We start from the raw sequence: 15,931 nt of genomic DNA, 5'->3' as shown, positions 1-15,931 counted from the left end.
ATGTTGATTTCAGCGGAATCAAATACAGATACTTGTCCAATATCATCATAACATAAAAACACCTGTTTAATATTAACTCGTATTGGGAAAGTTATCCTATCAGAATCAAATCATAGAACTTATCACGTACCACCAATGTTAGATCCCAATAACACTGAATGCAACTTCCTTGTTTCGGTCAGCACGCTTTCCCTATCGAAAAAGAGCTGAAACAACAGCGACACCTTCCACATTTGGTACACCAATTTCCATCACTGCACGTGCATTCGACACACCAATTCCGCCAATGGCCACCACAGGTAACTTCGAAGCCACACAAACTGTTTTCAGACCATCCAAACCAATTGCGGTATTGTTTTCCTTGGTTTTGGTTGGATATACACCGCCACACCCGATGTAATCAGCACCATCTACCCATGCTTGTTGTGCTTGCTCCGGTGTCTTGCAAGAGACGCCGATGATCTTCTCTGGACCGAGAAGAGTGCGAACGACGCGAGCAGGCATGTCGCACTGGCCAACATGCACCCCATCGGCATCACAAGCAATGGCAACATCAACACGGTCATTAATCAGAAGAGGAACTCCATGTGAACGGCAAATTTTAAGACACGCTTTTGCAGATTCCAGAAAGTCCTTTGTCTCAGCATCCTTCTCTCTGCAAAAGCAAGTGAAACTATTTTTATCATAAACAAACAAATCCACAAACAGTTTTGTAGAACCAGTTCCTATATTCAGGTCATGCTAAGAGATAATTCATAGCATAGCACGTGAGTCGTGATGATAACTGAAAAAAGAATACAACATAAACCGACCTTAATTGGACAATGGTGACACCTCCATCTATGGCAGCTTTAACAGCATCGGCAATAGATCGACCCCATCTTTTGTTCATTCTTGAGTCTGTAACAGCATACAGAAACAAGTCACTTGGACTAAATGGCTTCTGCCTATGACAATCTTGAGAATGACTCGTAAGCCTCAATAGATGATCAAAGGGGCCTTGAGGTCCATTTCCGATACCAATCTCTTTGCTGTAATCCAAGGCAGTTTCAACGTAGCGTTTTGCTACCTGCAAAAACACAAGTTAATAAGAATGGGGACCATATCCCCACAAGACAAAGGAGACACAGTAGAGTGAGTAATTACCTTAACACAGCTGCGAGCACTGGATAGCCTTTTGCTAGCTCTGCTGCTATACATGATGCCAGACTGCAACCAGTACCATGAGTGTTACGAGTTCTTATACGCGGTGAACGCAACTCATAGAAATTAAGACCTGTGAACGTCAGATTTAAAAGGTTGGTCAGCCATCAAAACCCTTCATAAAAGAGCCCCTTTGGTGTAAACCATATCAACGGGAGGAAACCATTAGCTTGAGAACTATAAAATTTAAGCCTACCATCATATAGAATATCAACAGCATCTGATGAGTCGGGTAGGTCACCGCCCTTGACAAGTACATTCCTGAAACACAAAATTATCAGAACATAGTATCTAACTAGCTGTCAGTAAAGCAGTAAACATGAAGTTATAGGTTGAGTGCAAGATTTTCATTTAATTAATAAGAAATAGGACATCGAAAATTACATTTCTTAGAAAACCATAAGTTCTATGCCATGATGTTCATAGATTATGGCTCAGTTAAGAGTGCTGCCTTTCTACATTAAAAAGCTGAAAGTACTGCAACCTTAGCTATTCTATAACACTTGTCATGCAACAAACATACATATAATTTGTAATTACAAATCAAAAGAGAAAAAAGTTGAAATAAATCTTTTTAACTCACTTTGGGCCCATGTTATGTAACAATCTTGCAGCAGAGTGCATGTCATCCAATGTTTCCAATTGCATACCATTAAGTAAAGCAGCTGCCTCCTTCAGATTTGGGGTTATTATATCAGCCATTGGAAGGAGCACCTCTCTGAAAGCATGAAACAGTGAAGAACAAATGTTGAGAACAAAAAACTGTTCATATTGGCAATTTCAAATGAAATGAGTTCAGCGGCAGCTGGAGAACGAATTTAGACAACAATGACAAAAGTGAACAAGCTTAAGACTGCACCATATATATATAATCAACATCAAGAGAAAATCCATATATAACCTACCTAAATGTGGAAAGAATAGAAGGACCAGCAAGCACATCCCCACTTGTAGACACCATGACAGGATCAACCACCAAAGCTGCCTTCGGGTTACCAGAGAAGTCAACTAAAATTGCAAATTGAGAATCACACTTCCAATTGTTATTTATGGAGCATACCTTGAACAGGAAACTCCCTGAGGGTCTTACAAATAATCTTGATTGTGCCCATAGAAGGTAGCATGCCGGTTTTCACCTAATAACATATTGATGATCAAATAAAGGTGAAATCTTTTTGAAGTTATTATTCAGAAAAACCAAACAGTGTAAATAGTTATAGGCCAAACTACGGCTAAGAGTTGCTTATGATCAAGTATTTAAAGCTCATAACAGTAATTATCACCACATCAACTTCCATATCAGAGAGCACAGACTTTAGCTGCTCTGCAACGAAATCCTCTGGTACATTACTTACACCCTGACAATCAACAAAAAATTCAATTAAGCAGTAAATAAACGAAAAAGATGATTGACCTTGAACATAAAATTCAACAATAATGGGCATAACTAATCATATATTCTCCATACAAATTCTACTAAAAGCATGAATCTTTATCAATACAAAAATATTAATCTTTATGTTAATGAAGTTCGATGGTTCATAATTCACCAAACGAAGAAAAACCCAAAATTCAAAGACCCGATTTGCCTGGAAGCATTGAAAATAAAAGTTGCAGAGAAGAGAAAACCTGAACTCCAACAGTATTCTGGGCAGTGACAGCAGTGATAACAGTAGAACAGTAAACTCGACGAGCAGCACAAGCCTTTAGATCAGCTTGAATTCCAGCCCCGGCTCCTGAATCAGACCCCGCAACAGTCAAAACATGTGGGATTTTCATCCTCGGACCATCATCACTCACTTTTGAAGCACCCTCGTCTCTCATTGCTACAAAACCTCGCAGCCGAACAAAACGCTCGTTTCTCAGAGCAATGGATGGTAAATTCGAAGTTCTTAAGTTGTTAACAAACCCTTTTGCATAAGCATGAGTAGGAGTCAAATGCAGATAATTCTGAGATAGAAAAAAAAGAATCCGATTATTAGTATCAAATTCTGCAGATGCTTTATCTTTGACGGATGCAAGCATTAGATTCTATGGGTTGAAAAGGAAGGATGAAATGGTTAATTTACCTCGTTGGCCGACGAGCAAGTGGAGAAAAATGCAGCAGAGGCCATGTATAAGAACGAAAAGTGATTAGTTGATTGAAAAAACAAATATTTTCACGCTTTCTTTTCCAGATAATGGGCCGGCCAATATGTAGGGGTTTTAAGGGTAAATTATATATTACTGATTAAATTTTATTCTCTCCTATTTCATTATTATATTTTTATTTTTTTTAATTTAATCAATAAATTTTACACATTATTTTTTTAATCACCCAGCCATTAATTTTCTAATGGTATTATGATGTAACAATCAACACCAAAATAAAAAAAGTTTTAGATATTCTAAAAAAAATTATATTTATACCGAAACAACGTTGTTTTGATCTAAATAAAGATTATTTTTTTCTCTTCATTTTCTATTTTTCTTTCTCTTCCCTTTTTTTCTCTATTTCTCTCATCGACCTCAATGAACTCATATTGTGACCATCACACCCACCACTATTTAGACCACAATCGGCCACCTTCGTCGGAAATCAATGATCGAATACTGGCTTCACCTCAATACGAATCATTACAGACGAGTGATGGCAAAAGCAGAATCACAAATTCTCTAATTTTCTCATATTTCTTGCGCTGCTTCTATTTATTTATCTAGTAACGTTCTCTTCCAAACTACTTTTATGGCCTCTTGAATAATTAGGTTTTCACTCTTAAGTTTTGGCGACTAACTTATCTTTTATTTTTTTATTGTTTTTATAAGATAAAAAAAAATCTGAACTTCAGTTTTATCAAACCTTTTTTTATCAATATTTGTATTTAAAATTTAATAATTCGAGCTAAATTCCAGTTTAAATTTTAAACTAAAAACGGGCAGTGAAACATGGATTTAAAAACTAATTTTATAAAAACCTATGAAAAATGTATTTTGTCAATCCTACATTTTATTTTAATAAATAAAATAATATCAAATACTTCTTGGTTTAGGATTAGTACAATTAAGCATCATATAAAGCAAAATTGGCCGTGTTTCCTACTTAGTAATGTGAAAGTCCACTCTGTAGAGATACTCGAAGAAGAAGAATTGCAAAACCTGACATTTGGTTATTGGAGGAACAATAGGCTTTCTGGTAATTGCAGTTTTACATAAGGGGAAAACAATATAATGTTGTTTCTATTAATCACAAAGTAATTTTATTATATGATTTATTTTATTACATTGAAATACATAATTTAAAGCATCCAAGTACACTATCTTAGTTTATTCCATTGATCATTTTTATTGATTCTTCTAACATACTTTTCTCATTTCTCTAAGGCTGACGTCCTGCCAGATTCAAGATTCCCAAAAATTCCAGCATACTCAGGTTGAAAAGGTAAATTTGATCGGAAGGATTAACTAGTGTTAGATTTTGTATTCTTAGATATCCACTGCTTGGATGTTCATTTATTTTGAATTTTGATCTCTTGGGTCTCTTTGTGGAAATATTCCCCAGGCTTATCAGATTCTTTCCAGCCTTCCAAAATCTTTCAGGACCAACTTAAGACCAGGAACAACTGGTCCAGTTAAGACTTCAGTTGACGAGATTTCACATGATCGGAGAAGAAGATCTACCCTAACAGAGTCATCAGGCATGAAACAGTCTGAAATTATGCATGTGCATCCTAACATCAATGAAACTGATGGCATGATCAATGGAACAGTCTACAAAGGTTCCTTAAGCCAGTTTGTGAGTCCTAAACACGAAGTTTGGCTGTTGCTTATTATATTATCTTCTCTGATTGCAATCTTTTTGGGGTAATGCCAAAACTAGGTCAAAAAACATAGACACGAGACATTGAGCCTGGATGGTGCGGGAAAACATTTAGCCAAGGGTGAAGCTTCCCGCATAATACATCATCTTGTTGTTAAAGAATTCCTTTTGGAAGACGTTAAGAAGAGCGATATTTATGGATCCGTGTCATCAGTGCTGAAGGTATCCCTAGGTTCCTGCCTCTCTCAACGGTCACTTTACCAAACCTGTTATTTCAAAAATGGAGCAAAATGTTTCTCTGTTCTTTCCTGAATATCATACATAATTGCTGCTTGATTTGTTTCTAGGTGAATGAATCGAAGGCTAAAACTCTTTTCCTTGGTGGGCAGGTAATAATGAAAAGGTTCAGTGTTTTCTTTTGCTGTTCTTATTTTTATCATAACTCGTAGCAGTTACTACAATGAAGTATGTATGCTAATTTAAGGATATATATGACTAATGTGAATTTGCAGTTAATAATAGTGTTAACAATGTAAGAAATCATTATGTTTACTAGATTTCTAGTAACTAGGAAGTTTAGATCCCTGAGAATGCACAAAGCAATTTCAACTTTCTGCATCTCTAATATTTAATCAGGCTTGTTTACGGTTGTTGCTCAAGTTTATTTTAGGAACAGTACAATGCTTTAATCAACCTGACATATGGTAACACGATGTAGATTCCCTAGCTCTGTAAAAGCAACTAAAGCAAGCAAACCAGAAGCCACTCCAGCAAAAGACTCATTGACAGCTTCAGGGAAGATTAGTTCACCAATTGGTGACACTTCAGCCCAATCCCACTCCATAGTCGACTTGGTACCATTTCTTCAATGCCTTTCTGTGTTATTTACCAGACATTATTTTTGGTTCCCGAAAGACTTATTTTATATTTTCATCAGAACCTGTCTGCAAAACTGTATTCTGCTTTGTGGATGCTTCGAACTGCTCTTGTTAAAGAAGCCAGTGAAGGGGTCATACTGTTCCGTCATTCATCACTTTTCTTTCTGTTCCATGCCATTTTTGTCTCGGTGAAAATGTCATTAGAAATTCAGCTGATTTATTATTATTTTTCCTTTGCCTAGAAACGCTACCCTGCAGCACATAAGCAAAAGAGTTCCAAGAACAAAGGAAGAACTCCTCGAAATCAATGGCATTGGGAAGTAAGTTTTGATATTCAGTTATATAGTTGAAATAGCTTTTTCTTTTTACCCTAATATACTAATATATATTTATCAACAAAAATGTTTTAATTTAAATTTAGGGATAAGGTAAGCAAGTATGGAGATAGATTACTGGAAACCATTGAAGCTACCATAAAGGAATACTACAAAACAGACAAAATCGGCAGTGGCAGCAGCAATGACAGTAATGACTCGGCAAAGAGAAGAAGAGATGCAACTGCTGCTCCAAATGCAAATGCCAGTGATTACAACAACGATGATGATGACTTCACCAGAAGCACCGGACGATCCAAGAAAAGAACAGTTGAAAGGCGGGACAAAGATGGTGATCCTTATCCTTCAAAAGACCCAGATTATTATAACAATACTGATAATGAGGATCTATGATTTTGATGATCTTGATTATGTATACAATGTTGAATCAAAAGGAAACTGCCCAGAGGTAGGGGTCAACTTGAATGGTGTAGTGAGGGCGTTACCTTCTTGGTCAATAACATGACAAAACTGGTAAATTTTAACACATTTGTAGCTGAATGTTTTAATTTTCCTAAAGGAAATGTAAATTTTATACACTACATTTCGTCTAAAATTTCGGAAAAAGTGGCTTTGAGAGGCATTGTTCGTTCCGCTTGGACGGGGTTATCCCTTCGGGGGCCGGTATTTAGCTTAGATTATATAAGCCTGTTTTTTTTTTGAAAAATCTAAACCCTAAATCTGATATAACTAATTTGATTATAAAAATATATAAAATCTAAATTTTAAAATTTTCAAAATACAAATGAATCCGTACAATTAAATGGTCTAATATAGTATTTTATTTTATTAAATATTAAACTGTAGTCCGACTCAATTAAGGGGTTGTTTGTTTGACTCTGAATAAAACCATTCAACGCTGAATGCTGAACCGTTCAACATTCAACGAGTTTGTTTTTGACCTCTGAATGAAGACTGTGTTGAATGATTCAGCAAAACAGTGTTGAATGATTCAGCATTAAAATACATTCTGAATGATTCAGAGTCATTATCAAATAGCATGTCACATCCAGAGTTAATATTTACAGTCTCTGAATCATTCAGGCCATTAAATCATTCAGCTCTTAATCATTCTGAAGTAAACAAACAACACTTTTCTCCACATTGTTCGCAGGAAATGATTAGAAAAAAAAATAATATCATTAGAAACATATTTATATATAATAAAAAAATTCTAAAATAAAATGTACGAAGCATATATTTTTTAACACATTCTATTAAAACATGGGAACATGATATGCTACACCTACAAGGGTCTACTCACTACGGTTTAAAGCAGGGATTTTAGTTTGTACACACTTGTATTTACAGTAATGCATTATTTATTCTCATCTTATTCTTTTCACAAATCACATGTTACCCATCAAGGTTGTATACCATGGTCCGTGGACGCTGACAGAAACCGTGGCTACAACCACCAGCACCTCCGCTGCTCTCACCACCCTCTCAGTTAGCAAACCTGCACCTGTCCCAGCCCCGACCTGCCGGAGAGCAATTTCCGCCAACTTTCTACAATAGACACTTCCCCCGAATACAACCCCTCTAAAAGCTAAATAAACAGCACGCCAAACCTTTCCAAATACTGCATCCCCAGCTTGCAAGCTCTTTGCCAGCATCCTGTCCATCATAACTTTCCTCGTTCGAACCTTCTCATCATCTGTTACTTTCGAGACCCCGCTGATTACTTCAACAATCCCTTCGATTCCAACATCTTCGATGTGGTCTAAGAGCTCCAAGAGCCGCTTGGTGCAACTTGATATTATGCTTTCCATATCAGTAGAGGATACTACTTGCTCGCTCAAGAAAATTTGCCGACAAATAAGAATGCTGCAAGTGAATAAATCGAATATTAGATCAGATTCTTTGTCCGCTCTAACAAAAAAATAATGCTAAACAGAGTGCTTTTGCCAGGGAACCAAATCAAGGTCAAAGCACTTTTGACACCAAACCAAGAAGGGCTGATTTATATCTGCATTTCAAAAACACTTTCCAACAACAAATACTAAACGAACCCTAATTACAAATAAGAAATTGATCATCCAAATACCTTGTGGATATTACAATTATCTTCTGAATCTCAGCCTGAACACCCCTCAATCTAGCAAGGTTAAGCATGAAGGTTTCCGGCAGAGAATCTGGGGTTAGACCGGAAACTCCACTTACTAACTTCAGCAAACCAAGCCTCACCACTATATCAACTGTCTCTCCCTTGCATTCCGGTTGTTGATTATCTGACCAAAGAACATAAGAATCACCAGTACGTTAAAAACAATTGCATATTAGCCTTTTAGCGTTCAGGATAGTTGATGTTTCTCTACACACTAAACTTAGTGTCAAATGATTTGAACAGTTCCAAATCCAAACCTGTAACTTTAGAAGGGTTGGCAAATGTCATTTGGCTTGCATTTGCTGAATTGCAGCTCCCGCCAGTTTTAAGCATAATGGGAGTAAGAAAGTCCCGAGACGAACTATCCTGGGCCTTCAAAGTTGACAGAGAATTTTGGTGTTCTCCCCACTCTTGATCTTTGCATTGCCATACAGATGAAAGCCACTGCATTGTCAATGGTAAAGATGACCGAGCATTAGGAGGAGACCCGTAACAGTTTGCAAAAGCTTTCCGAAGGTAATCCAAACCAGCAGGTCCCTTTAACAATGGCTCCATCATCATTATACGAGCTTTGCTAATCTCCCGCTTAAGATCCTGTCAAGATGATGAATATCACACATTAGTAAAAAGGATAACTTCTCCCCCAACTTAGCTCCTTATCAAGTGATACATAAAAGAATACCTGAATCTTTTCTAGGACAAACCGTAGACCTTTGATCATTGCAAAGGAGGGAGAATGATTCGGCTTATCTTTGGCTTCACAAATATCAGCTAACTCTTTCAATAACCTCTGGTTAGCAGCCTTCATTTCATCGTCATTGGCTGGAGAGGAGAGCTTCTGCAAAGTGCTCAATGCAAACCCTAGAATCCTTCCAAGATAGTCGATGTCCAAGTTTCCCGACTTCAACACCTTTGAAAGGGGGGAAAAGTTAAATAATTAGGATTTAATGGATGATAATTCTAAAATGGAAATAATAAAGAGGCGCTAGTACCTGGGAGAGAATTTTTAGATCAATAGTATCTATTATTTCTTCTCTCCAACTCTTAGGAGCCATCTCGCAAATTTCATCCCTGACTTCCTTCACAAGGTCAATAACTCGGTCATAATTGGGGTTATCCTGTCTCATGGATTCCATGATCCCATCCCAGAAAGCCTTATCCATTGTTTCTCTTATCTTTGCCTGCAAAACATTAAGAAAATTTTCCAATATAAGAATTGAGCTTGGTAGCCAAGAAAATGATCCATTCTAAGGCAAGTTCCTATACGTGAATATTCATAAAATCACATCAAATCCATCATAACAATTATGCAGCTTGCAAAAGTGCCAAAAATTCCAAATATGGTTCCAAGTGTCAGCTTCTTCTATCATATATAACAATAATAATAAGACATGCACAAACCTTTATGCCGTTCTGGTTTTCATCGATGATACTGAAGCTATCAACAAAGCCACGTTTTTCATGAAGAAATTCATTAACAATCAATTCATTCTCATTGACCAACTGCTTTTCAATAGAACCTAACAGAGCATCTGAATGGCAGCTGCTAGGCACAGAGGAACAGGAAATTTTGGACTGAGACGTACTAATTTCATATTCCTTAAACAGAGAGCGGACAACAAGGTTTGGCATCCGAGTCAGATCACTTCTTTCATCTGTTCCAGCAGTCGAAGAACTAGGAGAGCCATCTATGCTTGGAGATAGAGAGGGCGTACTTGGTGATTCTGTTGGGCTCTGGCTTTCCTTTTCTTGAAAAAATTTAGTGCGTGTTTCAGATATTGCACATTCCATTCGTTCAATTCCAGCATCTCCGCACAAATGTTGCACTTTCTCCCTTAAGAGCTTTTGATCTTCCATAACCTGCATTATCAAAAAATTGAATGAGGATCCTCTGCAGCATAATGTAAACCAAAGGCACAGCTTAGAGTACATTTTAAACTTTGGACCAAACGGAATTAATCTATAATTAAAAAGTCCGATAAACCATTAAGTGAAGTCAAACTGATCAGAGTGTATTTGCCAATTTGCATCGATTTCACTGATATCAAGAAAAGACCAACAGTGAGATAATAAGACCTGTCTTTGAATAGCCTTCGTATCATGTGTAAGAGCAGTGTTATTTCCTCCAGGAGTCAACTTGCACTTTTGAATCATTGAGAGCTCGAGCTGACAAGCTGCTCTTACCAAGTCCTCTTCCAATGACTGAGCGTCCTTGACCTTCCACACCACAAAACAACTCAGGTAGGAGCACCATGCTTTATCAAATGCCGCGAGCTGTGACCTAAATGTCAAACGTTTACTTAATGCAGTCTCGGATTCTTCATCAGAACTCAGTATGGGTCCCTCTAAAATAATCTTTACCAACAACTCAAACTCTCGAACAAAGGCTTCTGCAGACTTCGCCAAAGCAATCTCCTGCTCTCCCTGACCACTTAAAACAGACTCAGGATGGCCCAATACCATGTATGCACAAAGAAATACTCTAACAGGATATCTTGATGATGATGTAAGACTTTTGACAGCCTCCCTCCCAGAGACAACTCTCTTAGCCTCTCTTTTAGAGGTCCTGGGAGTGGTCTTCCTCTTTGGAGTAGCAACTCTTTTAAGAAGATGGTCAATGTTATCCAAACTGGATAGATGATCAGTGGCACCAGCTTCCCTAGAGGCCTTAATGCGGCTCTCAATTCGGTCAAGCAAACCTTTCACAGTTTGAAGGTTACTAACTGATTGAATCAGAAGAGCAAGTTGTTCAAAAGGCATTGACTTAACAGAATTCTCATTAATTTTCAATGAATCAAAGGCTTTTGCCAGGTCTAAAGTAGTTTTTCTCTGCCTAACAAACCGCCTCCAGCACCTGAACAGTACAAAGGAATTAGATACTAGGACATTAATAGTTTTAACCATTACTTGAAATCTGTTGAAAAAGATGATTTTGTAACCATTCTTAACAAAATGTTATCTACCCTAGCAAAAGATACTCTTTGAAAGACACTTTAAATATCACAACAACAGATAATGAGCCATACCAAGCACGTGCAGTCCATGAAACAAATACAATTAAATGATCAACTAGGAAATGTTGGTATTATACCTTGCTAGTTTTCTAGAAAGCAGATCAGCTTGCTTCCTGGTATAGTTCACTTGAATAGATTTATGTGGCTTTCCTCTCTGGCTCAAGTACTCTGCTCTCTGTCTCTTTGCCTATTTATAAATAATTAATAAGAGACATAATATATGCAATAAAATATAAATGGGAAAAACACACATTACAATTGAAGATGGGAGAATCATACAGTAAAAATTAATAGAAAATGCATACCCTTTGCAGTCTGTCTTCTAACTGGCCTCTCATTCTCCTCTCAACCTCACGCTGATGATAGATAAACTTAGCAACTCGCCGAACTTGCAAAAATCTAGCACGGGCTTTCTTCTTTTCTGCTTCAAGCAGTCCCAGCCGATTTTTCTCAGCAGCTGCACGCTTTTGATGAACAGCAGCAAGAACACGCTCCCTGTATTTACTTTCTCTGGTCATCCTTCGTAACAATGATTGTGACAATCTCTCTTTTAGAGTTGCTGTTCGCTGGCTATAAGCCTTAAAGATAAGCATTCTATTAGCCTCTGCCTGCTGAACACGTGACTGAACTTTTGATCCAAGCTTCTCACGTTCCTTCTCAAAACGCATTTCTACCCCAGTTTTTGCAGCTTGCCGTAGTTCATCTAACTTTGCCAGGCGCATCTGAGCCTTTGCCAAAATGCTCAACCTGTTGATTCACCAGCCTGTGAGCTTTCAAATTATAAAAAAGTTCAACGCCAAAGAAGAATAAGAATTTGTTATATCCCTCGGAAATACGTACTGAAATAATTCCACGCTGTCAAAATCCATACAGAACATAACAGCAGTACAAACAAATCACACAAAAAAAACTTATGCAAAACAACAAAATAATCACATTAGGTTTTGAAAGCAACTGAAGATTCTATCAGAAGTGCAAAGAATGAGAATGTGACAACATATACTCATCAAGGCAGTATCAAACTAGATTTGGCACTACCTTTTCTGCTCAGCAGCTTGAAGCCTTGCTTCAAGGCGCTGACCAAGGTCTTCCTCATTTGGTGAGGATCTGGAGGGGCTTCTTGGCTTTGATCTTGCCTTCCTTGACAGGCTTTCATGGAATTGCTACAATCAAACAACAACCACAACAAAAAGGGATAAAAGTAAAAGAAGTGCATGTAAATTGAACAGTTGCAATAAGTGTAGAACAATGGAACCTCAACTGCATACGGCTAGCAAGTAAATGAACATGTGATTAAACAATTTATTCAAAAACAAACATGGAAAATGTAAGCTTTGAAAGAGAAAAGAGAAGTTTGCAGGTGAAAATGCAGTACCAAAAAGTGCAAATATAAATCAAGAAAGAACAATCCCACCTCACTTGTCTACCTAACACAAAGAAACAAACTTCTGAACAAAGATTTATGACCGGAGGAGTTTCATATTCTAAAATCTTTTGGATTTCATATAAGTATGATCCATAACATTAAAAATAGAATCATGAGAAATAGAGGGGAAAATGTAGCAAAATTAAATTTCGGTAATTTATTCATTATAATTTATTTATTTTTTAAATCACGACTCAATCTAAAACACCACATAGCTATGTGGAGTCGCAGAGTATATCCCTTCTTGAGGTACGTAAAAAATTTGAATTTCGTCATAAAAAAAATTGGTTAAAGAAATTTTCAGGATCCTTCTTCAACTCTATCAATGTCGAGTTGTCTAAATATAAATATAAAAAGGGGAGAAAAGAAAATTCAGTACTTATCTCCACTGAACAAATCAGTTATTTCAGTTTAGCAGCATCTTAATCGCCTAAGTATCTCGTCAAATAATTATATAAAATTAAAAGTTCTTCAAAACAGTTTCCCCTCACTATTGTTTCCTCCATAATTTCTCACCAACAATGAAAAGTAATATTTTTAACAAATCAATTATAAACTAAAACTTAATTATAAAAAAGGAAATGAAACTCGAGTTACCTGTCTACGAAGATCGGCATGTCGAAGCTTGGCTTCGATTTTTTCTACAGTAGGAGGAGTCTTACACTCGGCAAGAAGCCTCTTCCGAATCCTCTTCGGCACACGCGAAGACGATGGCGTCTCGCACACCGGAAACTCCAAAGACACCGGTCTCCCACTCTCCGGCGCCTCCATCATCATCGTATTCACCGAATTTACAAAAGAAAAATATAAAAACCTATCTGTACAATTCCACAATCACGATTAGCCTAGATTTCCTTTAACTAATAGAAAATTTACACTCGATCGAAGCAAATTTCTAATTAATGAATAACTGAGAAGAAGAATAAAGAAGAAACGCAGAAGAAATTACAGTCTTTTTTCTTGATGTTCAACAAGTTCTTGTTTCGAAAGCTTTTTAAAGAGAGTTTTGTTTTTAATTATTATTATTTTATATTCTCAACTTTGTGGGGAAAATTTGTCAAAATAAAGCGTGTTGGAATTGTTTGTGGTCGTCAATTACTTATCTGATTATTCGGATGCTTGCCACGTCAGATCATACCTCCAACGGCTCTTAATTATACTATTTTTTAAATAAAAACTAATATCAATATAAGATAATATCTGTTTAAATTTTTTAATATTTTGACAATAAACATTAATATTTCAATATATACGATATTTAAATATGAAATCTCAATAGATAATTAAAAATCTCTTAACTATAATTTTTCCGATGTTTATACATAGATCTAATTTCTCAAAAAATATAATTTTTACTATATTTAAATTAAAATTTTCAAAAATAACTTTTCATGTTATTTTTCAATACCACTTTTTTAACACAATACCAAATCAACTCTAACTAATGAGATCATTATTATTATAACATTTTATTATATCATCACTTGCGTGTATACGTGTCACTTTAATATTTTTACATTGATCTATTTATTCAAATATATATATATATATATATATATTGAGATATCTATTCAGTAAAAAATATTGATCATTAATCAATTAACATTTCTTATTAAAAATAAAAAAGTTTCAATCAAAAATAAAATATTAAGAGTTAAAGTATTTTGAAGGAAAATTAAAATAATTATTCAATTAAATCTGACAAAATAAATTTTAACATTATATATAAAAATTATACATCATATCATAAAATCTGCATACGAGACAATGATTAAATTCGGTTTTTATGAATTTATTTTTCCTTCATCCCCAAATATCACGTCATTAAAAAACTAATTTTTTTAAAAAAAAACATTCTATTGTTTATTTCGGAAGCAATCTTGTTTTGGCTATTAATGTCACGGATATCTTCGTTGCTTATTACGTACTAAATTTGTTAATAACCCGTAATCTTCAAAAACGAATTGCATGTTTACTACTTACGATATTTGCTTTGTTTTCCTATTTGTAGATGAGGTGACACGTAATGTCACATAACACGAGTTTAATAATTGATTAAGTTGTTTATTTTTGTTCTTTTGATATTTTTTTAAGTTATGTGTTTTAGACTTACTAAGAACACTCTCATTTCTTTCCTTAAAGTCTCGATCTCTTCTCTTAAATAAGATTAAATTTAAAAATTTGTATAAATACATATAAAACAATTAACTTACAGAATTTGTCCAACATTTGTATAAGTTGATCACTTTGTAATTAAGTTAGAGTCTTTATAGATAATGATTTGTTTTGCACACAATTATTTTACTTTTTATATATAAACTTGCTTCCCAATATCAAATTATTTAGGAAGAATTTTATTTTGGAATTTAAAGAATGTGATTCAACTTGAGAGAGATTTTGACAGCATAAAATAACTATTAAACCATCATCAAATAATTTAGATAGAGTTAATTACATTATATATCCTTAAACTATGACATTTATTATATTGACCTTTAAACTTTTGAACGTTTTAATTCCATACATAAACTATGACTCCTATTCTACACTGGTCCTTAAATTTTTGAATATTCTAAATCCATCCCTGAATTATGACCCCCCGTTCTCTATTGGTCCCTAAAATTTTAAATATTTTAATTTTATCCATGAACTTTTTAATGATTTATGGGATGTTATTGGAATACTCAAAAGTTTGAGGACCAGTTTAGAATGTGAATCATAATTTGAGGATGTAATTAATATTTTCAAAAGTTTAAAGATCAATTTAGAATGAGAATCATAATTTGAAGATGTATGATACAATAAACTCATTAGGGTAAATGTTATTTTCAATTTAAAACTTGTTGGGGATATATCATGAAAATATTATTTTATAGAAATTAATAACCCATTGCTTTCTCTCTATTTGTAAAACGACATGATAAATATATTTTTTATTATTAAAATTAAAATTTCATATTAATTTTAACATTGAAGTTTTTAATCTAAATTATTTTTTAATTTTAAATTAAGTTTTAAAATTATTTTGATTTAAATTAGTATTTTCAACAAATAACATATTTTAAAATAATTTAAATCATTAAATGAAATAATTAATTGAGCCAAAGAAATAAATTTGTATATTTAATTAAAC

At 35.0% G+C, this 15,931-nt stretch overlaps 2 protein-coding genes and 1 long non-coding RNA gene across 4 annotated transcripts; 1 reads left to right on the top strand and 2 right to left on the bottom strand.

Moving 5' to 3' along the window:
• Positions 1-65: 65 nt before the first annotated feature.
• Positions 66-3,385, bottom strand: LOC120133976 (thiamine biosynthetic bifunctional enzyme TH1, chloroplastic-like). Its single transcript, XM_039150458.1, is given in 11 exon segments — positions 66-200; positions 202-655; positions 813-1,077; positions 1,154-1,276; positions 1,400-1,464; positions 1,787-1,921; positions 2,109-2,184; positions 2,264-2,339; positions 2,487-2,561; positions 2,833-3,153; positions 3,273-3,385. Coding segments are annotated over 11 exon segments (1,713 nt in total). The 5' UTR covers positions 3,318-3,385; the 3' UTR covers positions 66-122.
• Positions 3,386-5,054: 1,669 nt separating this feature from the next.
• On the top strand, positions 5,055-6,792 carry LOC120133977. Its single transcript, XR_005517139.1, has 5 exons — positions 5,055-5,221; positions 5,347-5,402; positions 5,718-5,853; positions 5,937-6,197; positions 6,299-6,792. It is a non-coding gene; the product is annotated as an uncharacterized LOC120133977 (long non-coding RNA).
• Positions 6,793-7,466: 674 nt separating this feature from the next.
• LOC120133971 lies at positions 7,467-13,755 on the bottom strand. 2 transcript variants are annotated; one of them, XM_039150455.1, is made up of 11 exons: positions 13,396-13,755; positions 12,411-12,535; positions 11,678-12,119; positions 11,450-11,559; positions 10,435-11,212; positions 9,760-10,218; positions 9,351-9,539; positions 9,041-9,268; positions 8,616-8,952; positions 8,299-8,467; positions 7,467-8,078 (listed from the first exon to the last, which is right to left on the bottom strand). In XM_039150455.1, exons 1-11 carry the CDS (start codon positions 13,573-13,575, stop codon positions 7,601-7,603), a joined length of 3,495 nt encoding a protein of 1,164 aa, XP_039006386.1. In that variant the 5' UTR covers positions 13,576-13,755; the 3' UTR covers positions 7,467-7,600. The 2 variants fall into 2 exon arrangements, with proteins under 2 accessions (XP_039006386.1, XP_039006385.1); XM_039150454.1 differs by having other exon boundaries at positions 8,299-8,482; positions 13,396-13,751.
• Between the last annotated feature and the right edge of the window lie 2,176 nt (positions 13,756-15,931).

The sequence above is a fragment of the Hibiscus syriacus genome, unplaced genomic scaffold, assembly GCF_006381635.1.
Source record: "Hibiscus syriacus cultivar Baekdansim isolate YM2019G1 unplaced genomic scaffold, ASM638163v2 tig00110597_pilon, whole genome shotgun sequence".
Classification (NCBI taxonomy): Eukaryota; Viridiplantae; Streptophyta; class Magnoliopsida; order Malvales; family Malvaceae; genus Hibiscus; species Hibiscus syriacus.
Note: the sequence above shows the minus strand (reverse complement) of the source record. Positions and strands in the feature narration are given on the sequence as shown.